Source organism: Vanellus vanellus (assembly GCF_965231255.1).
Source record: "Vanellus vanellus genome assembly, chromosome: 22".
Lineage (NCBI taxonomy): Eukaryota > Metazoa > Chordata > Aves > Charadriiformes > Charadriidae > Vanellus > Vanellus vanellus.
This window is the reverse complement of record NC_138927.1, coordinates 4,250,648-4,276,431: the sequence shown is the minus strand read 5'-3', so window position 1 is coordinate 4,276,431 and position 25,784 is coordinate 4,250,648. Positions and strand designations below refer to the sequence as shown.

Genomic DNA, 25,784 nt, shown 5'->3' with positions numbered 1-25,784 from the left:
TAACCGATGGTAGGAGAGCAGAGTGAGGTGAATGGTGGTCTTCTCTGGCGAAGCTTGTATATTTTTGGAATAGGACATGACTTGGAAATCTGCTTTGGCTTTGGAATAGTTCACTTTCTTCTCATGGTGATGGTAGGTCTTCACATTCCCACCCAGGGCATTCAGCGAGCCTGCAGCTGCCTACCGAATTCCAAGAACCGGTGCTCAGTGGTTTTCATGTTTGTGGTGGTACGTGCTGGTGGATTTTGTCAGAATGTTAAAGCACAGCAGTTGACATTGAGGTGGTGGTGATGCAGGGCTTGCAGGAGTGTGGGCCCTTTCCAGTGTGCCTGCGTGGACCAGCTCGGGGACTGAAAAACTCCATTCCAACTCTTTGATTTGTCAGCAAGAAAAAACGTTGGAGACAGTAGATTATGAGTCTCTCTAAATGAAAAGTATCAACTGGACTTCTGCTGTAGCTTGTGTTCCCCAGCCCCAACTTCTGGTTTCTGCTGGAGAAGCAATCTGGAAGAGGTGTAGAGTAAGCAGGAAGGTGGTGGCAGAGCACCCTCCAGACCCTTCCGTCACGTCTGGGCAAGTTTCAGGTCAGCTTTGCAAGGTGTCTCCTTGCACGTGATGTGAATCTGTAAGTCTGGTATAAATGGAGCACGGCGAGGTCTCCAGGTCGCTTTGCGTTACGAGATAGGGTGATTTGTGTAGCATAGGATGCAAGATTTGGTTGTACTGTAGAAGGAGGAACAAGTCTGTCCGTTTCCCCGAAAGCGCGGGGAGATCCTAGCTTGCCAGTCAGCTGTGTAATTTTTGTGATAGAGAGGATTGAGGTATTTTGGGTGTGGAAATAAAGGAGAAGGAAAGGACAAGCCTGTGATTTTTAAGGGTTGATTGTTTTTGAATGAGTGGAAAAGAAAGTGCAGAGAAAATGAAATTGTAATAGAAAGTATTTCAATTAGTCAGAAGCAATGAAGAGGCTTTTTCCCTTTCAGAAAGAATCGGGGAATAAATTTAGCTATTGTTCTCTGGTCTTGCTTGTAAGCATCTTCATGGAAAGAACTGGCCTTACAGAATTTATAAGCTCCACCACGTGTTCGTCTCCAGCTCATAATTTCCTTGAGTGCTATCTAGCGATCTGGCAGTGCCGACAGCCATCGCAGCCTCACCGCGCTCCTGCCCTCTTCCCTCCGACGCTCCATGTGCGCCCGGGCTGGGGCTGGGGCTGGGCAGGGAGGTCCTGGAGGAAGGCTGCAGTCCCCGCCGAGCAGATCAATTTGCTTTCTGGTCAGTCTTCCTGCTCTTCCGGATCGGTGGGATGGGCCAGAGCAGAGCCTTGAATCTCTCCTCCTCCGGGGTTTCGTTACCTTGATCTTAAGCATTTCTTGTTGTTTCATCTTTATGTTTGTTTAACAAATGAGCTCCTATCAGATAGTGAAATGGTGGTTCCTTTTTTCATATAAAAGAAACCTTGCTGTTTCCAGCATAAACTAACCGGCTCCCTTGTGTTGGTCATGCCAGGACTTGCAACCCTTTCCCTGAGATAGATGAACTCCCCTGCCCCCTCCTTTGGGTACCAGATTGTGTGATTTCAGGCATGGTTTTGTTGTGGTGTGAAAAGAAGGTGTTAGCTGCTGAGTCCTTGTTTGTCAGCAGTACTGACAAACCCGTGCTGGCATCGGCGAGGGCTGGGCAACCAATCGCAGCTGGAACAGTTATCGTTTCAGGGTCCCTGTGGGCTTCCGCTATCAGGTCACATCCCAAAATAACACTGGGCAGTATTTCAAGTGAAGAAACTGAGGCTTTGGGGCTGCAGCCAGCCTGGAGTGTGAGATTCTGTGTGAAATAGTTGGAATCCCTCCAGCGTTTTTTGATCTGCATGGCAGATGAGCAATAAAATGCATAAAAAACACATTGGAAACACGTGAGGAAATTCTCCAGACCCTGACGTTTCCCTCAAGTTGGCAGAGTTACTGCTGTCGAGCCTCACCTCCTGCCTCGGCTCGACTGGCTGCGCTCGGGGGAGGAGGGAAGAGGGAAGAGGAGAGCCCTTCTCCGGGTGCTGCCGTGTCTTCCCAGCAATCCTCCTCGTGCTCTGTGGGAGGCAAACACAACCTCATCGGCCCTCTCCTCTTGGGCTCCATCCAGAACCTGCTGACGGCAGCAGGTCTCCATTATTTCAATGAGGTTTTCTTTTTTTTTTTCTTTTTCTGTTTTTTTTTTTTGTGGGTGTTTTTTTGTTGTGTTTTTTTTTTTTTTTTTTTTAAACAGGCTTCTCTGCTATGGCTGTCTGTAGAGAGATTGGGAGATTTCTTTTTCCCCTAGTTTGTGGTGCACTTGAGTAAATGAGATATCAGAGCCGGAGAGTGTCCTTTAGTTAAAAAACAAACAAACAAAAAACAAACAAAACAAACAAACAAACAAAAAACACAACAAAAAACCCAACACTCTGTGCCTTGATGGTCGGCATCTTGAGAAAATAACTTGATAGGTGGAAAACAGCTCCTTAGTGATTAGCCGCTTGCACTTCGGCATTCCGGTCCCCACTTCTCTCCTTCCCATTGCAGGAGTCTCACTTCTGAGAAACTTAGTCCTGCTGAAACATAGTCCTGCTCCGAAAACGTCGCTGTGCTGGCGGCGCATTTCTGCGCTGGGAAATGACTTTATTGTTGGAATTCATAAAACTTAAGAGGAAAGTCACTTTATGAGTTAATTGATTTTTATGGTCCTGTTTCGATTCGGGTCCTAGCATCCGAGAAAGGCTGACATGTAATTCACTTCTTAACTTACTTAAACTGACGATCCTGGGGTCTGATCCGCAGCCTTACCGCTAGAAGGCCCGTGCGTCCTATATGTGAGGTCCGTGATGGTATGCGAGCAATGCAGAGGGGCCCTCGCTCGCATGTCTAAAGCAACCCTGTATTAACCCGCTTAATTAAAACTGAATGTTTTTAAATGACTTGCAGTACTTTAGGTTAAGCTTTGATGCATAAGCAAGGTCTAAGACATCAGCTTTAAAGATTGTTATCTAGTTACTTAGGAGTTAATTTTCAAACAGCTTTTAACATTGCTTCATTTTCTGTCTTGCAGATATTTTCGTGTCTGGCATTACCAACTCATATCCTCTTAGTCTGCCCAGTTCACCTATGAATATTGCTCCTACCGTGTAGCAGACAGGGACCTCGGGTCCTGGAGGCAAACCTTCTCTTCTGCCTCTCGGAGAAGTGTGTCGCTTAACGCTCCTCATAACAGAAGGAAACTTTCACATCTCGCCTTGTGCACTTGCTCTGTATCTGTCCTTTCATGCCAGTATTTTGTCTCAGGTGTATGTTTATTATAACGTTGCGTTTTTTCTCCTTTGAGCCTAAAAATCTCTCATCTAAGTAGCTACAGGCTCTGCCCCTCTGGTCTGAAGGTTTAACTGCTCTGAAACGCCATACCTGCAGAAGCTCGTGGTGGGGGGGATTTTAAGGCTGCAAAGGGTTTTGGCCTCCAGCTTCATTTCAGTGATGATGAAAACAGTGTTTGGATGCATTTGATGATACAGACTAAAAGTATCTTAATGCATTTAAGGGACATACCAGCATTTCCATCCAGTTTTAGGTTGTACTGAATGGATTTCTGGACATTCTGCTTCCTTCATTGACTTAGAGGAGAATCTAGTTGTGTAGCTTGTGCTGGTGGCTGAGTTAGATGCCACGAGTCTCTGGGAGAGAAGTGTTTCACTCCTGATTGATTGTGTTGGTTGATGCTTTTTAATGCAAAACATTGGAAAAACCGTCGCTTTACTCCCACTTCAGGTGGTTTCTGCAGTAGGAATGTGGAGTTTGCCAAAGTTGTCCGGGGAAAAAAACAAGTAGCTGCATAAAGGAGCAGTGCTTTTGATGTTCAGTGAAAATTGCAAGACCTCTTAGACACTATTTTTAGGCTTTTTTCTGCAGTTTTCTAGCTTTCATTGAAATAAAACAAAGCTCTTTTTTTGTTTTTTGTTTTTTCCTCGGGAAGATAATGCTTCAGCAGTAAGCAAAGATACCTCTGAGACCGTTGCGCAGGAAATGCTTTAAACAGAAGCAGTGATGGAAGGGGACGAAGGATGTGCTATGCACTAAGTCATCCCACCAAGTGACTGGCGTTTTCTGCTCAAATGTAGCATTTGCCAGCATTTGTTTGAAGCGTTTTGATCAAGTTCTGCTGTTAAACTGGACAAGATTGCCCTACTGCAGCTGACAACATGGTGCGGCTGATGCCCAGTTCTCCCCTTTGTCCTCTTGAATGTCACTGTCCATCCAACAGGTGTGAGGAGGTGGTTGGACATCTCCCGGGCCGTTTTTTATTCTTCTGTAACTCCAGTTTTCTGCTTCCTAGGATGTAGTGCCGTACTGTTTTCCAGCTTAGATGATGGGGACACCTTTTCGCACATCACCTGGCAGACGGGTGCTACAGAGTGGTACCGCTCTTGCTCGCTTCTGACCACCGATAAGTTTGCTGTATGTTGTGTCTGAGGTCCTTCTGCACTGTGCGGAGCTGGAAGAATGTTACCCGAACTGCTGCTAACCAAGGCATCATCCAGGCAGTGTAAATGAGACCAGGGTGTCCCAGTTGTTTATCGGTTGGCTCGGCCTTTCTGCGTGGTGGTTTAAATGAGGTTGGCTCTGTTCATGCTGGTCAGCTGAATTCTGTGCGGAGGGAGTTCATCTGAAATGCCTTCAGGGCTCAGTCCGGAACCCTCCTGATCCCGGGTTGATTGCTTTGAAAGACTTAGAGAGGATGGGTGAAGTCCTGGTAAGCTTTGGGCTGCCACTTCTTCACCTGCTGTGATCCTTTGAATCTCTGGCAGAAATTTTATCTAATCGCTGGAACAGTTATAACTTCCCAGCTTTCTGTTCAAATGTGCCACCGCTTACTCTGTCTTGGACTGTTACTTACTCATTTACTCCAGGCCAAGCCTGAATAGCTGATGCACCTTATTATCAAACAGCTGTGCATGTTGAATCTCCACATCATCATCTTCTTGGAAGTATCCCAATTTCCTCAGACTTGCCAGCTGGTTTTTGGTGCTGTTGCTTTGCTGTCGCCTCTGTGGCAATTGGCAGTTCCAACTTCCTTAGGCTTTTCGTGCTTCTTCAAGGTGGATACGTGCAGTAGGAAGGGTATTTTCTACCCTCGCCTTAAAGAGAAGCTGAACTTTACAGGCTGATTCTGTAACTGCTAATTTTTACTGTCTTTGAAGAAAAGGAAGTGGGAACCCTGAAGAGTATTTTATGGTTTTCTTTTAAATCTCTGTTTAGTTTGTTTTTATCCATCTCAAGTGAGTAGTTTCCCAGCTCATATGAGGCTTATGAATTAATTATGGTGAGGCAGGAGTTTTCTGTCTTTCAGAAGCCGAGCCACGTTTCTCTTCCAAGCCGTGGTCGTATGGACTGTTTCCTCTCTTTGCAGTTTTACGTGTATTGTTGATGCGTTCTTTAATTTCTCACCTCTAAACTGAATTAAAAGAAGCAAATAAGAGGATGAGCCAGTTGTTCGGACCATCAGCAAGCACTCGGCAAAGCAGCCAGGGAACTCATGGGTTCAGAGTCGGGCAGCAGGCTAAGACACATTTGGCAGTTACCTCGGTCTGCAGCAGCCTTCGTTACTGACGATAACATGTACAGAGTTCATTGATTTCTATTTGTAGCATGCCTAAGGGAGAAATGCACTCTTTCTTAGTGGTATGTGAGAGAAGAGTCCCGTGTCTTTTTATTTTTGCCTGATCTGTTTCTCTGTGTGTTGCAGGACCTGTCTGGTTCAATAGATGATCTGCCCATGGGTACAGAAGGAGCCCTGAGTCCTGGAGTAAGCACATCAGGGATTTCCAGCAGTCAAGGAGAGCAGAGTAACCCAGCTCAGTCTCCTTTCTCTCCACATACCTCTCCTCACCTGCCAGGCATCAGAGGACCCTCCCCATCCCCAGTTGGATCTCCAGCTAGTGTTGCTCAGTCCCGCTCTGGTCCGCTCTCACCTGCTGCAGTACCAGGTAACGCTGCTCGGCGCGTGTGGCTCTTTCGGTGGGGTTACCTCGTGCAGCTGGAGAGTGAATTAAAATGGCCAGTGGGGAGGAACTGGCCGGTGTCAGCACTATGTGGTTATTGAGGTTGTGCAGTCTCGTTTGTTGGCTTTAAAATGTCTGTAACTTGTAAAGGGTGCAGTGAGATGGGTGGGAAGGCTGGTAAACCAGCAGCGTCATTTTGCTGGGTTAATGTGACTGATCTTGCCCTTGTTTTTCTTCGCTGTGGCTAACATACCCTTCTCCTGAAGTTATTTGTAGTTCTGGTATTTAATACGCTTGCATCCTGGGTTTTGTGGTGTGCAGTTTTTGTCATTAACCACTTTCCTTTTTTGTGGTGTAGGCAATCAGATGCCACCCCGACCGCCCAGTGGCCAGTCGGACAGTATCATGCATCCTTCCATGAACCAGTCAAGCATAGCGCAAGATCGAGGTGCGTGACATGAGTTAAAAGCTTTAATTGTATGGATCTGTTTGTAAAGCTAAACTTGTAACTGAAATTACCTGGCCTGATGACATGGATTCCATGCTGAGATGGCATTTAAAAGCTGCCCCAGGTTTATAAGCTGCAAGCATTTAGGCACCTTGCAGTAAATTCAACTGTTGCTGGTTGTTTGGGCTCTTAATGTTCCATCCGAGCTGGTAGTTTGGCTTGTAAGATGTCTTCTCCGGCTTTTGACACGCTTTTTTGTGAATGTTGCTTGCCCAAGGTCCGTGACCTTAAGCTTCAAAATGAGGGGTGCTCACAACAATATTGTGTGCCTTTTCCCCCTAAGAGAATAAGGTTAATGTGGGGGAAAATGTGTGTAAAATTTTGCTCTTGTGGCTAAAGGTATATAGTTATCACCCTGAGAAAACCAAACAAGCAAACAAAAACAACAACAAGAAGCCTGTAGGATTTGCGGAATCATACTGTCTACTCTGTGACACTAAGTTGGTTTTTTTTTTTTTCTGGTTAAAACAGGAAATTAGATGTGTTATCTTAGCAGATAACACTGGCTTCTTAATAGCAACCACTGTAAAATCTGTCTAGGCTGTTGCTGAAGGGATTTTGTTAGTGGGTCCCGGGGGCTGCCGTTACTTAAGAACATGTGTGTCCAGTGGCACCACTGGGTCCTTTGCGCTAATAACTGTCTGCTCCACTCACTGGGTGACCAGGTTACATGCAGAGGAATCCTCAGATGCCCCAGTACAGCTCACCCCAGCCTGGCTCAGCCTTATCTCCCCGTCAGTCTTCTGGAGGACAGATGCACGCTGGAATGGGGCCATACCAGCAGAACTCCATGGGAAGCTACGGACCCCAGGGTGGGCAGTACGGACCTCAAGGTGAGGCACGGTCAGCTCCTCAAGGTGGGAACTGAGCTCAGCAAATACAAAAGGCCTCTCTCTACTGTGACATCTTGTCTTTGATAAACTGTTTTTATTTGTCCCCTCTTAATGTTTGGCTAATACAAAACAGCGGCGCTCCTTATGAGCTGGAAGGAACTGTGTTGAGATTGAAGTATGTTGCGCTCAGGGTAGTTGTACTTTGAAATGTAGGATCGTTCCTTCTCATTTAAAAAGATGTAGGTTGTGCATCCAGTGTGATAGAAGAGAAGGGCCAGTTCTCTTTGGAGAGGAAGAAAATTGAGTCTTGTGTGTTTTGGAAAGGGTTAAGTGGGTTTTTTTACATCCCGTCCTGGACCATTTACCTCACTCCGCTCGGTTGAGGTTTGGGAGAGTTTCAGGCAGCTTTTGAATCGATGTTGTTACTTGGCTGTGTCAAAACACATTTTATGTGGCTTATATCCAAGTACTTTGACTTTTTGTTGAGGTGTTAACACTCCCCCTCATCTCTGGTAGTGATCTTTAAATATTTGCTGATAGAAGATTTTTATGGTGATTCATAAACTAACTAGCTGAATGATGTTGTCTTCCCCTCTTTTTATTTCCTTAGGAGGTTATCCCAGGCAGCCAAACTACAACGCTATGTCCAATGCCAACTACCCCAGTCCAGGAATGGGAGGAAGCATGAATCCCATGGGAGCTGGGAGCCAGATGCATGGGCAGACTGGTGTGCCACCATACAGTGGGCTTCCTCCGGGGAGGATGAGCCATGCAGCCATGGGGAACAGACCTTATGGACCGAACATGGCGAATATGCCGCCTCAGGTGGGGACAGGGATGTGTCCCCCGCCAGGTGGCATGAATCGCAAAGCACAAGAAGCGGCTGCTGCCGCCATGCATGCTGCTGCCAACTCAATCCAGACCAGGTACGGAATGACATTTCCCCTGGTCTCTGTTTGAAGTCCCTTGCCTGTGTCAGGTCAGGGTTTCAGAGCTGTGAATGGAATAACTCAAATTTGGGGTAATAATGAGCATACGCTTCCTTGAAGGTTGGCCCCTTTTTGGAGATTTTTTCATAGAATCATAGAATTGTTGAGGTTGGAAGGGACCTTTAAGATCATCAGGTCCAACCATTAACCTACCCTGACAAAACCACTTCTACACCTTGTCCCCAAGTACCCCGTCTACCCTTTTTTTTAAACACCTCCAGGGATGGTGAATCCACCCCCTCCCTGGGCAGCCTATTCCAATGTTTAATAACCCTTTCAGTGAAAAATTTTTTCCTAATATCCAATCTAAACTTCACCTGGCATAACTTGAACCCATTTCCTCTTGTCCTATCAATCCTTTTCATCAATCTTAAGTGTTAAAAAAGGAAGAGCATAAAGCTTGGACGAGTGGTGTGTTGGAATAGGTCATTACTGACACGCTTAGGGAATTTTTAATGTTCATAGGTGAAATCTGTATTACTCTGAGATCCCTTGAGTTGGTTTTGCTTTCTGGTCGTCCTTGTTACGTGAGTGACCTAAAAGACGCTGCATGGGTGGTTAAAGCCCATAAATCTAGCAGACGGCCATGCAGCTGCATTTGTCTGAACCGAGGCATTGCTTGTCAGTGAAATGAACTTCTTCCTTTTAGGGCCTTGATGAGCAGCTGTGGGAAAGGGAGCTGGAATTCAGCACTGAACTTTGCAACTATTTTCTAGGGTTGTTTTTTGTGGTGTGGTTTTGTTTTTTTTTTTTTTTACTGCACATTTCAGAGTAGGTGTATGTGGCCTACCAGAATGCCTTGTGAGCTGTGAACTTGCTTATAAATTGGGTTCCCCCAGTAAAGCTGTTAGATAGATTTGTTGTCCGATTGGACACTTTTGTTGTCCGATTGGACATTGTGCTCTTTACCCTGATTTAAGGGATGCTTCTGCAATCTACTGTCTGATGTTACCTATGACTGCCAAGAGGTGAAACGCCAATAAAGGCATCAAAGCCTGTCCCTTTGAGTAACGAGTTTGAGCGACAGTTGTGTACGAGGTTTTCTGACACATGTAAAATAACATAGCTTGTAGGGGCAACAAAAAAGAAAGAAATAAAGAAAAATTGTTAAATGTGGCTGGAGCTCTACGCTGTCCATCTATGCAAATAATCTATGCTCACTTAAATGCACAAGGCCACGGTGTTTGTAGATCTGTTCTTCCCTGCAAAGGCGATTTAACAACTGAAATGAAGTTCAATTTGGAGATGTAGTAGAACAAGGTTAAGGGGGAAAATGTTGAGAACTGGAGTCCCCTTTTCAAATTGGTTTGCATGCCCTGTTCTTTTGAGAATGAGACTTAGGCTCTAGGGTAGCTAAGCGTTAAAAGAGCACCTGATCTTTGGTCTTCTGCTGGAAAAGTGAGCTGGGGAAAGTCACTTCTCTGCTTCCTTTGTAGAAGGTTTCTTTTAGCAAACCTGCTTCCTTAGAAGACAAGATCTCAGTGCTTGGTGTTTGGAGTAAGCGTCTTGTTTCTTCCTTGCCTTCTCTAGGCCTCCTGGTTATCCCAACATGAACCAAGGGGGAATGATGGGCACTGGACCTCCTTACGGACAGGGAATTAACAGTATGGCTGGCATGATAAACCCCCAGGGCCCTCCCTACCCCATGGGTGGGAACATGGCTAACAACTCTGCAGGTAAGCCAGTGCTGACTGCCGGACGTGTCGTTGATTTTGCTGTACTGGCTTGAAAATTGGTGTTAAAAGATTCTTTTAACTTCCTAGGGATGGCAGCAAGCCCTGAAATGATGGGTCTTGGGGATGTCAAATTAACGCCTGCAACTAAAATGAACAATAAGGCAGATGGGACGCCAAAAGCAGAATCCAAGTCAAAGGTAAAATGTTTTGGGTTTTGTTTTTTAATGACTCCTGTCCTCTTCAGCATCCAGGAAAATTAAACCACTGCCCGTTAACTTAGATTGAACAGTGCATCTATCTAGTAGTGAGCGTGGTTCCTGAGAGAAGCCCGATTTGATTCGTCCTCCCTACTCTGTACAGACTTCTCATTAACGTGGTTGTCCTTGTTAGTATGTGATCTGACTGCTACGTGTGACCGTGGTTCTAACTCATGTAGCGAGTGAGAGGGATATCCTCTTTTGGGATGTGTTGTGTTTTGGAGCGTAATTAAAAAAATAAGTATTTTGAAATATGTGTATATGTGTGTTAGAGTAGGCTCTGGCTATATTTGCAATAAACCACTAAATACCCCCGTGCGTTAATAACTGTACTCTTGAGGAGCCTGAACTCTGCCATCCCCTACAGAGACCCAGTAGCCCTCTGGAAGGCCGGGAAAGGGACTTTCCTGTTGGAATTCACATGTCCTCCCCTGTTTATGACTCAGGAGTTCAAGCCTCTATCTAGAATTTTTAACAGATGCCTGGCACGCCTTATTTATATGTTCTCATTTCAATTGTGGGCTAGTCTTCCCTTGATTAACTGGGGAGAAGGTACCTGAGCAGATGCACCTTTTGGGTCAGCTTTATCCCAGTCCCCGGATCCTACGAATAGCTAATTAGACTGTTGCTTGAGTCAGAAGTGTAAAGGTAAAGACTCACGTAGTTGAAGTGCTCAGTGTAAGGAGATTCGACATGAATTACGCTTCATGTGTCCAGCCCTGGCTGTGCTTGAACTGTGCCAGTGCTTCCAAGAGGTTCTTCAGGATTTGTCAGGAAAACTCAGACAATTGAGAGTTTTACTTCTGGGATTCATAAGCTGTTCCGAAATTAAAGGGAACATTTCCTAGTCCTTTGGGAGAAATCAGTTTCCCTTGCAAAACAATTTAGTATTAGGAATTATCACCTGCCACAGTGAAACTGCCAAAAGGAGCGCAAACAAACCCGAGTTTGTTTCTGGTGTAGGCTTGGAGCTCCTCAGTTATCACCTCTCAGCTGGGAGGTGGTACTCTAAAGTGTTACAGTTGTTTCACAAACAAACCTCTTACTAATCCTGTATTAAAGCCAGAAGAGGGAGGCAAACAAGTTCTTCAGGGAGTATTTTTCTTTGCATTACTGCTACCGGTTTCAAAAGAACCACCAAAAAAGCAGTTTCTGAGCCTGCAGTCTCCTCTTTTGGTACCTGAAGGAAAATACACGCTGTGCAAGTTTGATACCTGTACCACCAGCAGTCTGCAAGAAGATTCAGAAGATGTCTCATTTCTCTTCATGTGTTCTGACATCTGCCTTTCTGACAAACAAGGACTTGAATGCTCTCGGGCTAGGAGGTGCCAGAAGCTACGAATAAGGGTTGTTCTGTCCTCCTGGTCTCTGCAGTTCAAGGATTATCTCATGTGCTTATGAAAACACTCGGTCTTGGGCGTAGGGGTTCCTCTAGAACATGATCAGATTTGAAGTTCTCCTCTATTTTGGAAGTTCATTTTTAAATAAGCATTTGGAACACCAAAACCATTTCTGCCTTTACTCCAAGTGTGTGTGGTCCAGGTGGAGAGAGACAAAATAACATGCTCGTGCACTGCGCCAAAAGACTTGGGCGAAGCAAGGCAAGGTGCACAGGTTTTACCTCTAAATAGACACTTGGACAATTCAGTGAATCAGATGTGAGGGAACTAGCGTGTGGTACTGGTACTTCAGAGTTGTAAACTCGGGTTCCAAATTCCTGTGATACCTTTCCATATCAATTTTCCTGGATCCTGATGCGCCAGCGATAGCGAACCAATGTGGGAGCTTACGTCCCATCCGGGTAGCAGGAGATTTCTGCGCTTCTGTCAGTGAATAGGCAGGGGAAGGGAGATGGTCTTTGTGGGGGACCCTGTGCACACCTTGGTCAGACAGGTGCCTCTAATCTTTATTTTTCTTTGAGGTGTGTTTATGTTTATTCCTTTGCAGTGTTTAGAGTCAGTTTAACCCAGCATCTACCACTTGGGTAAGAGAAGAGAGTAACCAGAGGGCAGTGTTCACCCTGGCAGAGCGCAGTAGCCACGGGAAATCTCATTTGCAGTTGAATTAGATATTTTCTTGTATATTTAGCAAACGAGCCCACAAAGGTTGTCTCAGAGAGATGGCTGTCTGCAAAGTCTCTGTAGTATTCCTGAAACCTTTCGCTTTTTAAAATACATATTGTATGAATTCCCTGAGTAGCGGCTGGTTTTGTGATACCTTTGTCGAATAATACTTGCCTGACGTTGATCTGAGCCAAGTGTAGGTCTAATATAAAGCTGTTCTCAATATAACAGAAGAACTCTGAACTCTTATCTGACCACTTCTTTGAAACCGTGTTGGATGTGAACTAGCTGCTTTTGTGCTGTTCAGTCCTGATACCCGTTTCCCTCTCCTAGAAGTCCAGTTCCTCTACTACAACCAATGAGAAGATCACCAAACTCTATGAGCTGGGTGGTGAGCCTGAGAGGAAAATCTGGGTAGATCGTTACCTGGCCTTTACTGAAGAGAAGGCCATGGGCATGACAAATCTCCCAGCGGTGGGCAGGAAACCCTTGGACCTTTACCGGCTCTACATCTCAGTGAAGGAGATTGGAGGATTGACTCAGGTGAGTGTCCACAGCCGGCGTGGTGGCTGGTGTTTGTATTCGGAGCTGCCCCACTCTCTGGCGGCCACAAGCCAATGGGCAACACAATTCAGAGTTAGCTTTGTAGCTAGGTGTAAGCCATGACTTTCCATTTAGCTGTGTTTCTTTTCTTTTCTTTTTTTTTTTTTTTTTTTTTTAAATAATGCTTATAAAACCCAGCGTACTTTAAGTGAGCCAAATGTCTGCTCTCCCCTTGTCTGATTGAGAACAGTCTGTGGTGAGATTCAATTCAAGTGCTTTCCCCCTGCCCCTCCCCGCCCCGCGTTGTCCAGTGCAGAGATTGGTGACACCGTCTTTGTCTTTGCAGCTGGCTGTCAACTGACCTCACGGCTAATTTGATTTGCAATCTGTCCCTGTTTGAAATGTTTTCTGTAGGTGAAGAAGAGAGTATACTAGTTTGGGGTTTTGAACACAACTGTATCTGTTCTGCTTAGCCCTTATTGCATCCTTTGTTTTAGCTGGGAAGTGTTGATTTCTCCCCAGAAAATTTCTTGCTGGAGAAGTAGCTGGGATTTTGAGTTTAGAGCCTCTTGTTTGGTCGTGCAGGTCAACAAAAACAAGAAATGGCGCGAGTTAGCCACAAATCTCAATGTGGGCACGTCCAGCAGTGCAGCTAGTTCTTTGAAGAAGCAGTACATCCAGTGTCTCTATGCCTTTGAGTGCAAGATTGAGCGAGGTGAAGACCCCCCTCCAGATATCTTTGCAGCTGCCGATTCAAAGAAGTCTCAGACTAAGATACAGCCTCCATCTCCAGGTGAGTTTAGACGCTGGTTTAAGGTGCGCAATGAATGTTTGAACCAGAGGATCTCTGGCACTGTACGCGCCACTCCACGTGCTGTGGGCCAGACTGGTTCCAAACTTCCACAAAGCCCCCATGTCTCTTTCTAATTAGATGTTCTCTGGTTGTGTAGATTAAATACTTTTGTAATGTGGGAGTGAATGATACTGGGAATAAGTTGAGCCTCTTGGGACAGTTCAGGTTTTGTGTGTCCCACCCCTGTACTAAGTTTAAGAGAAAGGAAAACATAAAAAGATAGACACGCACCTCTGTGCTTACCACTGCATTGCTGCCTGGTGAGAATCTGGTGGAGAAAGAAGTCTGGAGTGATCCCTTCAAGGCGATCTCTGCATATTCTAACAGCAGCCCTCGTTGTTACTGCTTGGCTTTGGGAACTTGCTAGAAAAGTTGTGCTTGTTTTGACTATGCAAGTGCTGCCTTCTGGGAGTAAATGCTTCATGTGGGTGGGCACTCGTGTTCCTCATGAATTTACTTCTTTCTGTCTTCAGCAGAAGACAGTGAGGACTTTCTGAGGCTTTGTGCCCAGAGAGCTTCATAAGCCTACTACAAGTTGGATGCTCTAGAATTCAAGCCCTTTAAAATGAACTTCTGCTGTTGTTTCAAATCTGATGGGGTGCTCCCGTTTCTGAATATTTAAGCATAGTGTTCAATTCAGGGAAAAAGAATTTAAAAAAAAAAAACAAACAAACAAACAAACAAAAAAAAAAACAAAAGGGGGGGGGGCGGAGAAAAGGTCCAGGCTAGCAGTGCACGCTGTACTCTTTAGTCCTCAGAAAGCCTGATCGTTTCTGTCTCATTTGCATTGAGTTCATTGCTTGAATTGCTGCTGAACTTGCCAACCCTTTAAGCTTCAGTTTTCCAGTTTGTCTTACAAGTAAAACCTTCAGATGCTTTTTCTGGTCAGGAGCCTGTTCATGTAGGTGAAATAAAACTTTGTCTGCTTTGAAGTTCCTGTAATGTTTGCAAAAAATGCCTTTTTGGTTCTGAAACCTGGCATCATCTTTGTCTAGCTCCTGAGGAATGGAATAATGAACCCTTTTTTTGATTGTACTGCAGTTGTGTCTCGGCCCTGCTAAGCCCTTGATTGACAGTGTGCTTGTCCGAATATTCTGTTGGCAACTACATTTATCTGTCCTCTCAGTTACAGTATGGTGGTTTTTTTTAAAAGAACTAAATCATGTCTTTTCACTAGTCAGGAAACCTGTCCCAGTGTAGCTTCAACCTTGGTGTATTCTGCAAGATAAAGCAACTTTTGTGTCATTAGACTAAACTTCTGTCCAAAGTGGTGTCTGAGTTCCACTCAAACTAGACCACAAATCCAAAACCTCTTTCTTGCCCCCCTGAGATCCTGGGCAGTGGAACAAAGATGTTAAAGCATTTGGAGAGGGCTGAGACTTCTAGGAAGCCACTTAAAACTTCTTGTAGCGCTAGGTGCCTGTCAGAATGGATTAGATGGTGCATCGATTTTTATTTTGTTTTAGCTGATACGGTGGTATGTGAAGGTTGCGAGTCTGCCTTCTGGGCTGGTGATCTCTTGCTTCAGCACAGCAGCAGTAGGAATCCGCAGGGCTGCTATCCCAAACTCTGCGCGTTTGCGCAGCTCTGTTGACTTCATCCACAGGTTTGATTCCTGCTATGAGAGGACTGTGCTGCATTTCCTACTTAAACTGTTCTCTCCACTTGTCTTACTCCAGACTCCTGCAGCTAGGAATAGGCAGAGGCAGCACTGGAGCATGGTTGGTTGCTCTGATCCTTTAAGCTGTATCACTCAGCGTGTTCGTGCTCCTCTTTCACTTTCCTTTTCTTCCTCTCTCTTGCTCTCCTGGATCGGCAGGAACTGAGGGTGTAGGGGACAACACAAATCACATTCTCAACCTCGGCTCCAGACTTAAGAGCCTTAGAGGAGCACTGAGTCCCAGTGGGCACTCCTTTTCCAGGGAGTTGCTGAGGTCCCGCTGAAGCAGCGTCCTCCGAACTTGGTGCACACAGAGGCCTGTCTCCCAACAAATCACCCTGATGGAGAATAACCTTCCCCTTTGAAAGCCCAGTGGACAACAGTGGGGCATTTTGAAGTCCCGTCGTTTGGATGAAGGGCTGTGTCATCCCACGCAGACACGTGTGCTTTGCTCTTCTCGCAGACTCTATAACCTGTTGGCGTTGGCTTACGCTGCATTTCAGCCTGTTCGATCCAATGAACTTCTGCATAACTTTGTGAATTATGAAGATCGCACTGCACGATTCTCTCATTAACCACTTTTTGAGGCTGCGGAGCATCTAAAGGCCTTGCAGGGCCATCATCTAGGTGGAGCTCTTGGTGCCAGAGCTGTTTTCCATGCAGCGTGTGTTCATAACCCTCAAAACCCAAAAGTATTTACAGAAAGCCCTTGGCCAGAGCGGAGCGGACCGGGTGCTGCCTCATGGGCGCTCGCTGCGGCTTTCCTCCGAAACACCTTGGGTTCCCGCTCGCGAACTGCCGCGTGTCCCTGGGGAGGCGTAATCAGTCTGCCGTTGGGTTTTAATTCCCAGAGCATGGAACTGGCCCGGCTCCAACTGTGTGTAAATTTGTGAGTGGGAGGGACGGCAGGGGGTGGGGACAAACACCAAATGGCAGCGACGCAGGGAATGTCTCGAGGCCTCTTCCTGCCGATGCCAGTGTTACAAAGAGAAACGAGCGGTGAATTCCTGGGGGAAGTGAGTGGAGCTGAACCGCTGCTGAGGAGGGAAGGGAGAACGGCAGGGAGGGCCCATGAATGAAACTCCCCGCTGAGCTTGCCTCTGCCCTGCCTTCTCCCGAGACCTCTCCAGGCTGGGAGGGAGTCGTGGAGAAGAGGACAGGGTGCCAGGAAGGTGGGGTGTAAACAAACATGCCCTGGACGTGACCTCGGAGGATTTTAATGAATAGCTGAAATGACTCATCAACCAGCAGGGCTGAAGCTGAGGGATATCGGGTGCTGGGGATGGTAACTAATGGAAACATTAATTAAGAGTTCAGCTCTTGCCAGCTGCGAGGAGCGTCTGAACCTGAGAGCTGACAGTGTCACGGCGATCCCTGGGCAGAGGAGAGCTCCCAGAGCTGACGGCACAGCTGGATTACACATGACGGCCTGAGATTCTTGATGAAAGCTTACTGTAGTGTAAAGCAACCCATACGGAGCCAGGGAACTTGCTGGACGGGTTTTGTCATTCACTGAAAGATCCGGCCTCTCCAGCATTCCCTGTTCCAGGAATCCTTGGGAGTGGTGCTTGAATTAACCTGCATGAATTAACCCCTCTGGAAGGGCAGAGCAGACAGAGGAGCCTTGTTCAGAGTTATTTGGTGACTTCAGCTGACGTCCTGGAGTTTCTGTCACTGGAAAGATTGTGAGATTGCCGGGAGAGGGCTCAAACCCACCTTCTTTCTGGGTAGAAAGTGAGTGTGAAGGTGATGGGTTGGTGGTTGTCCCTTGGCAAGATGAGCCATATTCCGTGCTGTGTGGTGCACTGTAGAGCATCAACCTTTGATGCTCTAGATAGCCTGGGCAACATGACACAGTGCCGCAGTGGCGGCATGATGTGTAAAAGGGAATGGGTTGAAGAATGAAGGCATGATGAAAACGAACACATCCTCTCAGCTTTACATTACTACATGGTTCTTCTGGGAAGTCTGGCCCCATATGTCCTTGCAGTGTTGAGCTCCTTTTACTTTTTTGGGTGATGTTTCATCTCTGTCTTTCTTGAAGGACTCTTTGTTCTTGAGGCTGATGTTCTGGGAGGTTCTGGGTTGCATCTGTAGGGTGCAAAGCTGCTAACACCAAATTTCTGTTTTTGCAGCGGGTTCAGGCTCAATGCAGGGTCCTCAGACACCTCAGTCCACCAGCAGCTCCATGGCAGAAGGAGGAGACTTGAAGCCACCAACTCCAGCATCTACGCCACACAGTCAGATGCCCCCTTTGCCAGGCATCAGGTATGAAACCATTGCACCCTCTTCCACTACACTGGGTGCAAGCTGTGAACGTGAGGCCACCTCTGGGTCATTACTGCAGATGGCTGGAGACTTGACTACCTGTTTTGGTGGGGCTCCATGGCTTTGCTCCTTTGTTAGTGGCTCACAGCAACATTGTTGGCTCTGCATCTGTATGAGAATAATCATTACTCTTGGGATTGGGCCTGAGGACAGTATTGTAGAAGGGCAGTTCTTCGTGCCTCTGTTGGAGGAGCACGGCTGTGGTCCTTCTAGGGGATAGTAACACCTGAGAGGGAACATGTGGGGAAAAGTATCCAAAGGAGCATCATGGACCTCTCTAATCCCGTGTTTGTGGTTTGTTTTGTTTTGTTTTTTTTTTCCATCAGGAGTAACTCAGTGGGCCTACAAGATGCCTTTGCAGATGGTAGTGATCCTACGTTCCAGAAGCGGAACTCCATGACTCCAAATCCAGGGTACCAGCCCAGCATGAATACCTCCGACATGATGGGTCGCATGTCTTACGAGCCAAATAAAGATCCTTACAGCAGTATGAGGAAAGGTGAGGAAGTCCTTGTGTGCTCCTCTCCCTTTTCCCTGTGTCTGGCTGTACACTGCAATATGCTGTAGGAGACCTTCTGCTTGTCCTTCTTCCCCAGAAGATGGGATTTATCTTTCTAAGCAGAGGTAGATGTGTTTATTGGTCTTTATTTCCATATTTCAGCTCCAGGAAGCGATCCCTTCATGTCCTCAGGGCAGGGCCCCAACAGTGGTATGGGTGACCCTTACAATCGTGCTGCAGGTCCAGGGATGGGTAACATGGCCATGGGACAGCGGCAACACTATTCCTACGGAGGTCCTTATGACAGAGTGAGGTGGGTATTTGAACTTGGTGAGATCCCGATTTGCTTGACTTGTGTGAAATGATTACTTTCTCTTCACTGCTGTGACTTTGCTGATCATCCTTTTCCACTTGAGGAGCAGGGGTGAATTTAAGTGGCCGTACGGGGGTTTTCTTTTTGTTTCCATGTAGGACGGAGCCCGGCATGGGACCTGAGGGCAACTTAGCAACCGGAACTCCGCAGCCAAACATCATGCCTTCCACCCCTGAATCGGGGATGTACTCTCCCAGCCGCTACCCGCAGCAGCAGCAGCAGCAGCAAAGGTCTGTGCAGGGTGTTGCTACAAACAGCTCTTCCCCGTTAGAGAGCTCTGAGACTGTGAAAGTGAAGCATGCATCTGATCAGACAAGTAATGCATCTGTTTCTTCTCCAGACATGATTCCTATGGCAATCAATTCTCCACTCAAGGCACATCCTCGGGCAGCCCCTTCCCTAGCCAGCAAACTACCATGTATCAACAGCAACAGCAGGTAAATTATCAGAAAGTTTCTGATTATTCGACTGAGAAACAGAAGAGTGTCATCTGTTGAATTTGTGAAGAAGAGAGGATGAAAACTCTTTGGGCTGTGTGTTAGCTTTATGAATAGGGTATAGAATTATATAGAATTAAGTACCTTGTACAGGAGCATTCCCCCCCCCTCCCCCAGTTTCCAAGCAGTTTAAGTAAGTTTTAATTAGCATTGCCAGTGTTGTGTTAGCAAAACAAGAGTTCTGAGAATGGTGGTTGTGTAGTTTGCAGACATGCACGCTCTGGTCAGGCATCAGGAGATCAGGAAGCTTTATTGGGCTTCTCCGCCCCTCTAGAACTTTCTGAATCCCATCATGTTTCTGTAACACTTTTGGTCCAAGTGATGGGATGAGTTTGTTTGGAGCAAGTCCTTGGAGAGCTGTTTTGGGTGGATCATTCTGCACAACCCGGGGCTTTTTTTGTCTTTACCTTACTGAGCCTGCAGACAAAGGCTTCAGACCTGCCTCCATTCCTCCACTGCCTCCTACTCCCTGTTCTCAAAAACATCAGGTTTGTTTCAGGACAGAGTTTGAATGAACATATATCTCTTTCCATAATCCTTATATATGACTTGCTCTTTGTATCAGTGCCAGGACCCATAATGTTTTCCTGATAATTTTGAGTCCTCTGGTTTAGGAGAGTATAGAGAGGGCATTTGCTGAGCTGTGCTAAGAATAATTCCAACTGCTCTGCAGTTTGGCTCTGCAACCAGAGCCACGGGGCTCCGAGCCAAGAGTTCGAGTTACTCTGGTACTTGTCATCTTTGAAGCCCTAGAGCTCCATCTGAAGCCAGTCATGACCGTGGAGCTTCTGAACAGACTATATAGCAGCTAGACCCTTGGAGGCAAGAGAGATCTTGGATTTTAATTTTGTCTTGGCAATTGACCGTGTTCTCCGTTTGCACTTAAAAGAGGTAGGGGGAAGAATAGTTCTTGCTCCCTTCAGTGATGTGTTTTGAAATCTATAGGAAAGGAAGAAGGAGGAAGTACAACAGTTTTTAATGCATCTTGTTTGATGCTTTAGCAGAAACCTCTGTTTTCTGGGAAACAGAAGAGAAATAGGGTCTGATAAAATTCCTGGATGTGAAAGGAAACGAGTACCTGTGCACAGTTTGGTTTGTGGTGAATGTATAGTAGAGCTGAGTCTTTTCTCGGGGAAAGTCCTTTCTGTGGGCAGACTTCTGCCCCCAAGGCATCCTTCTAGAATCCACAAGGAAACTACCCTAGCCAGCCGCAAGGAATTGGTCTTGGCTTGTGAAACTGAAAGACACATCCAACTTCACATTGGATATGGCTAACGACGAGCCAAGTCTTGCCCTCTTACAGGCCATGCTGTGGGGTGCATCCTCTGGCTCTGAGCAGCTCTGCCCACTGAGGTCTGGGTTGCTTCCTTCTAAGTAGATAATCTCATGTTGTCCATGCCATTATTTTCCCTCTAGAATTACAAGCGACCGATGGATGGCAGCTATGGCCCGCCTGCTAAGCGACACGAAGGGGAGATGTACAACGTACCATACAGCGCCGGGCAGGGGCAGACGCAGCAGCAGCTGCCTCCAGCACAGACCCAGCAACCGAGCCAGCAGCAAACTGCACAGCCGTCTCCACAGCAGGACCTGTATAACCAGTATGGGAGTACATACCCTGCTGCTGACCGCCGATCTGCCGGAGGGCCACAGAACCAGTTCCCATTCCAATTTGGCAGAGACAGGGTCTCAGCTCCCCCGGGCTCCAATGCTCAGCAAAACATGCCTCCTCAGATGATGGGTGGTCCCATCCAGTCTACTCCAGAGGGCCCGCAGCAAGGTGCCATGTGGCAAGGGCGCAACGAAATAGGGTACAGCTATCCGAACCGGCAGAGCACTGGCTCTGCGCCCCAGGGGCCTGCTTATCACGGAGTGACTCGAACAGATGAAATTCTGCATTCAGACCAGAGGGTCAACCATGAGGGACCATGGCCGTCCCATGGGAACCGGCAACCTGCTTATGGTCCCTCTGCCCCCGTGCCCCCAATGACTAGGCCCCCCCAGTCTAACTACCAGACCCCCCCTAGCATGCAGAATCACATTCCTCAGGTATCCAGCCCAGCACCTCTGCCCAGACCTCTGGAGAATCGCACTTCTCCTAGTAAATCTCCATTCCTGCACTCGGGGATGAAAATGCAGAAGGCAGGACCGCCAGTCCCCGCCTCGCATATAACACCAGCAGCTGTACAGCCTCCCATGATCCGACGAGACATCACCTTCCCTCCGGGATCAGTAGAAGCTACGCAACCTGTGTTGAAGCAGAGGAGACGGCTGACAGCAAAAGATATTGGTAAGAGGAAACTCCTGCTTTTCTGCTTGTGCCTGTCGAGGGGATGGGTGCTGCCATTGCCCTTCGGTACGGTACTGCCAAGCGGAAGGGCTCTGCTGGCTTTGAAAGAAGGATATTTTTGCAGGTTAGTTGTGTTTTCAGACATTGTTTTGGCGTTGTCTGCGGATAGAGATTGCTGGTACATACAGTCTGTACATCATCTTAAACAGGCTCTGCTCTTCATGGGTCCGAAAAGCAGTATCAAGTATCTCCTTTTTGTTTTTAAACTCCAGGAGCTGGAAGTATCGTGTGTTTATGTTACAGGAACTCCTGAAGCCTGGAGAGTGATGATGTCTCTGAAGTCCGGGCTGCTAGCTGAAAGTACGTGGGCCTTAGATACCATAAACATCCTGCTCTATGATGACAACAGCATAATGACCTTCAACCTCAGCCAGGTGGGTGCAGATGCTCTCTGATGCAGGTCTTTGAAGTGCTAATTTGTAGGGTATTCTGTCAGCAAGATAGCAACAGGCAGCTCGTGCCCTTGTAGGGCCAGACTCCCGGATGTCCCCATACCTGTGGAACACGCCAATTCTGAAGAGAGCATGGGTCTGGGTCGTTGTGTGCTGGTTACTCCCTGGCCTGTGTAATTGATACGTTTGTTGGTGTGCGAGCATGCGTTCTCCTCTCTCTGGTGAGACGTATTGCCTCTGTAACAGAGGAAGGGAATAACGGTGGGGAGGCCGTAATGGTCTTTGCAGCGAGAGTGCTATGGAAGGCTGGAGGCTGCTTGTGTTTTCGGGTGTTGATGGTGTTTGTTGTCCTCTGGCTCTGTCTTTGCCCTGGGACAGCACGCAGTGAGGCTGGGATGCCAATCCAGAGGGACCAGCCTTTCTCAGTTAGTTGTCCCATGCCTCTGTGGCTGTTGTAAAAACTGTAAGGGCTGTTTTGCGTAGCGCTGCCCTTCGCCTCCCTGTGTATTAACCAGAAGGGAGATAAAATCAAGAGCAAAGCGTGTTTGCGCAGGTACGGGGGGGGCGGCTTGGATACTGACAGTCAGTATCTGGTTTTGCCTTTATTCCTTTTCTCAGAGGACAGAAAGCTTCTCTTGTGCAAACAGTTTATTGCCAGCATGAAAAGAAGCCTTTGATTAACAGCACTGCTTAAATTCTTAGCCCTTTGCGCCCTGCTTTCCCAGTTGCTTGTCTTGGCCTAAGTTGTTTTCTGATCACTGTTCCCTTCCTTCCTTCCTCTCCTGTTTCTCTCCTCCCTCGTAGCTGCCAGGCTTGCTGGAACTCTTGGTGGAGTATTTCCGGCGCTGCCTGATCGAGATCTTTGGAATCCTGAAGGAATACGAGGTGGGAGACCCAGGGCAAAGAACACTATTAGATCCCGAAAGGTTCTGCAAATCTTCGGCTTCCTCTCATGAAGAAGGGGAGGAGGATGATGAACCACGGAGCCTGAACTGTGAGGAGGAAGAAGAGGATGAGGAAGAGGAGGAGGCTGCGTTTTCGAGCAAGGACAAAGCACCTCTGGAGAGCAGCGAGGAAAAACTAGTTAGTAAATTTGACAAGCTTCCAGTCAAGGTCGTGCAGAAAAATGACCCGTTTGTGGTAGATTATTCAGACAAGTTGGGGCGAGTGCAGGAGTTCGAAAGCGGACTGCTGCACTGGCGGATCGGCGGCGGAGATACCACCGAGCACATTCAGACCCACTTTGAGAGCAAGACGGAGCTACCTTTGACTCATAAACGAGCTTCCTGCAACTCTGTCTTGAGGAAACGTTCAGCGGCTGAGAGCAATCCGAGCACTAGGGAAGGAGAGACTCCTCCATCCGACAGCTCCTCAGAGAAAAGGATAACTGCCACCATGGACGACATGCTTTCAGCACGTCCGGGCTCCCTGGCAGGGGAGGAGGAAGAGGTCAAAGCTTTGGAAACGGCGAAGGAAAGCAGCAAGTTTCCCTTTGGCATTAGTCCAGCTCAGAGCCACAGAAATATAAAAATTCTGGAGGACGAACCTCACAGTAAAGACGAGACGCCCCTCTGCACCCTCCTAGACTGGCAGGACTCTCTGGCGAAGCGCTGCATCTGCGTCTCTAACATCATCAGGAGTTTATCGTTTGTGCCGGGCAATGACTTTGAAATGTCTAAACATCCCGGGCTGCTGCTGATTCTAGGGAAACTGATTCTCTTACACCACAAGCATCCGGAACGCAAACAGGCACCCCTGACCTATGAGAAAGAGGAGGAGCAGGACCAAGGGGTGAGCTGCAACAAGGTGGAGTGGTGGTGGGACTGCTTGGAGATGCTGCGTGAAAATACACTGGTCACGCTGGCCAACATTTCTGGCCAGCTGGACCTCTCCCCTTACCCGGAAAGCATCTGTTTGCCTATCCTGGATGGACTCCTCCACTGGGCAGTATGTCCGTCAGCAGAGGCCCAGGATCCCTTTCCAACACTGGGGCCCAATGCGGTCCTCTCCCCTCAGAGACTGGTTTTGGAAACACTCAGCAAACTCAGCATCCAGGACAACAATGTGGATTTGATTCTTGCAACTCCCCCCTTCAGTCGCTTGGAGAAGCTGTACAGCACCATGGTGCGGTTCCTTAGTGACAGAAAGAACCCGGTGTGTCGAGAGATGGCTGTGGTACTACTGGCCAACTTGGCACAGGGGGACAGCCTGGCAGCAAGAGCGATTGCTGTGCAGAAGGGCAGCATTGGCAACTTGCTGGGCTTCTTGGAGGACAGCCTGGCCGCCACGCAGTTCCAGCAGAGCCAGGCCGGCTTGATGCACATGCAGAACCCACCCTTTGAGTCGACGAGCGTGGACATGATGCGCCGAGCTGCTCGGGCGCTGCTGGCCCTGGCCAAGGTGGACGAGAACCACTCGGAGTTCACGTTATACGAGTCGCGGCTGTTGGACATCTCCGTGTCGCCTTTGATGAACTCTTTGGTTTCACAAGTTATTTGTGATGTACTGTTTTTAATTGGCCAGTCATGACAGCTGTGGGATCCGAGACCCTGTGTGCGTGTGCGTGAGTGGAGAACTTAGAAACTGACTGTTGCCCTTTATTTATGCAAAACCACCTCAGAATCCACTGTCTGCCCTGCGCTGTCCTGCTTCTCCCTTGGGGAAAGATGTCCCCGTTCCCTCTCCCCTTCCCCTGCCCTTCAAATTTGTCCTGAATCCCTTATTAAAGGAGACAAAGTTCTGTCTACATAGAAGACTTTTTTTATTTTAACCAAAGTTACTGTCGTTTACAGTGAGTTTGGGGAAAACGACTTGCCGTGTTATCACATTGACAGGCACCACTTTCATAACTGTTTTTAATGGTAAACTCTGAAGGACAAAAGTGACTGCTGAACTCTGTGTGGTTTATCGTTGTACATTCACAATCTTGCAGGAACCAAGAAGTTACCAGTTGTGAACAGACCTTGTCCAAGGGAGGCCTGTGCAGTAGCGTGTAGAACTTCATGTACTGTACACCTTAAACTGTAAACATACTGTAATAATGTCTCACATGGAAAAAAAAAAAGAAAAAAAACGCTGGATCAGCAGCAAGCTGTAGTTTTTAAAAATGTTTTTAGTTAATGTTGAGGAGAAAAAAAGGCTTTTCCCCCAAAGTATCATGTGTGAACCTACAACACCCTGACCTCTTTCTCTCTTCCTCCTTGATTGTATGAATAACCCTGAGATCACCTCTTAGAACTGGTTTTAACCTTTAGCTGCAGCCTGAATGCTGCCACGTGTGTATATATATATGACGTTGTACATTGCACATACCCTAAGATTCCTTGCAGTTTTGTCCCCCTCTCCCTACCCCTTTATAGTATGACGAGTTAACGAGTTGATGACCTGCAAAAGCGAGACACAATTATTTAATCTCTTGCCAGACATCCCTCCCTGGAGGATGCTGTACAGGTCTCTGTGTATAAAGTCATTGCTGTCTCAGCAGCCAATCAACTTATAGTTTATTTTTCCTGTTTTTGTTTTCTTTCTAATCGAGGTGTGAAAAAGTTCTAGGTTCAGTTGAAGTTCCTGATGAAGAAACACAATTGAGATTTTTCAGTGATGAATTCTGCATATTTGTATTTCAGACGATGTAGCTAAAAACTTGATGTAAATTCCTCCCTTTTTTCCTTTTTTGGCTTAATGAATATCATTTATTCAGTATGAAATCTTTATACTATATGTTCCACGTGTTAAGAATAAATGTACATTAAATCTTGGTAAGATGTTTGTAAGGGTTTTTTTTATTAGCAGAAAGGAGAGGTGACTTCAGTGCTGTCAGGTCTCGGAGATGTGATGCTGTAGGTCGGCTCCTCCTTGCCACGCAGGACAGAGACCTCAGATGTCCTGCGCGTTACGGCAGTGTCTGGGGATGCCAAAGTCCTGTCTTGCTCTGGAGACCCTCA

At 47.1% G+C, this 25,784-nt stretch overlaps 1 protein-coding gene across 1 annotated transcript; it reads left to right on the top strand.

The window, feature by feature from the left end:
- Positions 1-7,197: 7,197 nt before the first annotated feature.
- ARID1A (AT-rich interaction domain 1A) lies at positions 7,198-25,784 on the top strand (the record flags this gene model as incomplete). The annotated part of the gene is made up of 14 exons (XM_082494148.1): positions 7,198-7,360; positions 7,971-8,286; positions 9,880-10,025; positions 10,113-10,222; positions 12,679-12,888; positions 13,474-13,681; positions 17,537-17,669; positions 18,056-18,228; positions 18,391-18,541; positions 18,700-18,831; positions 18,942-19,038; positions 20,515-21,388; positions 21,692-21,822; positions 22,645-25,784. The coding sequence occupies 14 exons, from the start codon at positions 7,198-7,200 to the stop codon at positions 24,367-24,369; spliced, it is 4,569 nt and encodes a 1,522-aa protein (XP_082350274.1). The 3' UTR covers positions 24,370-25,784.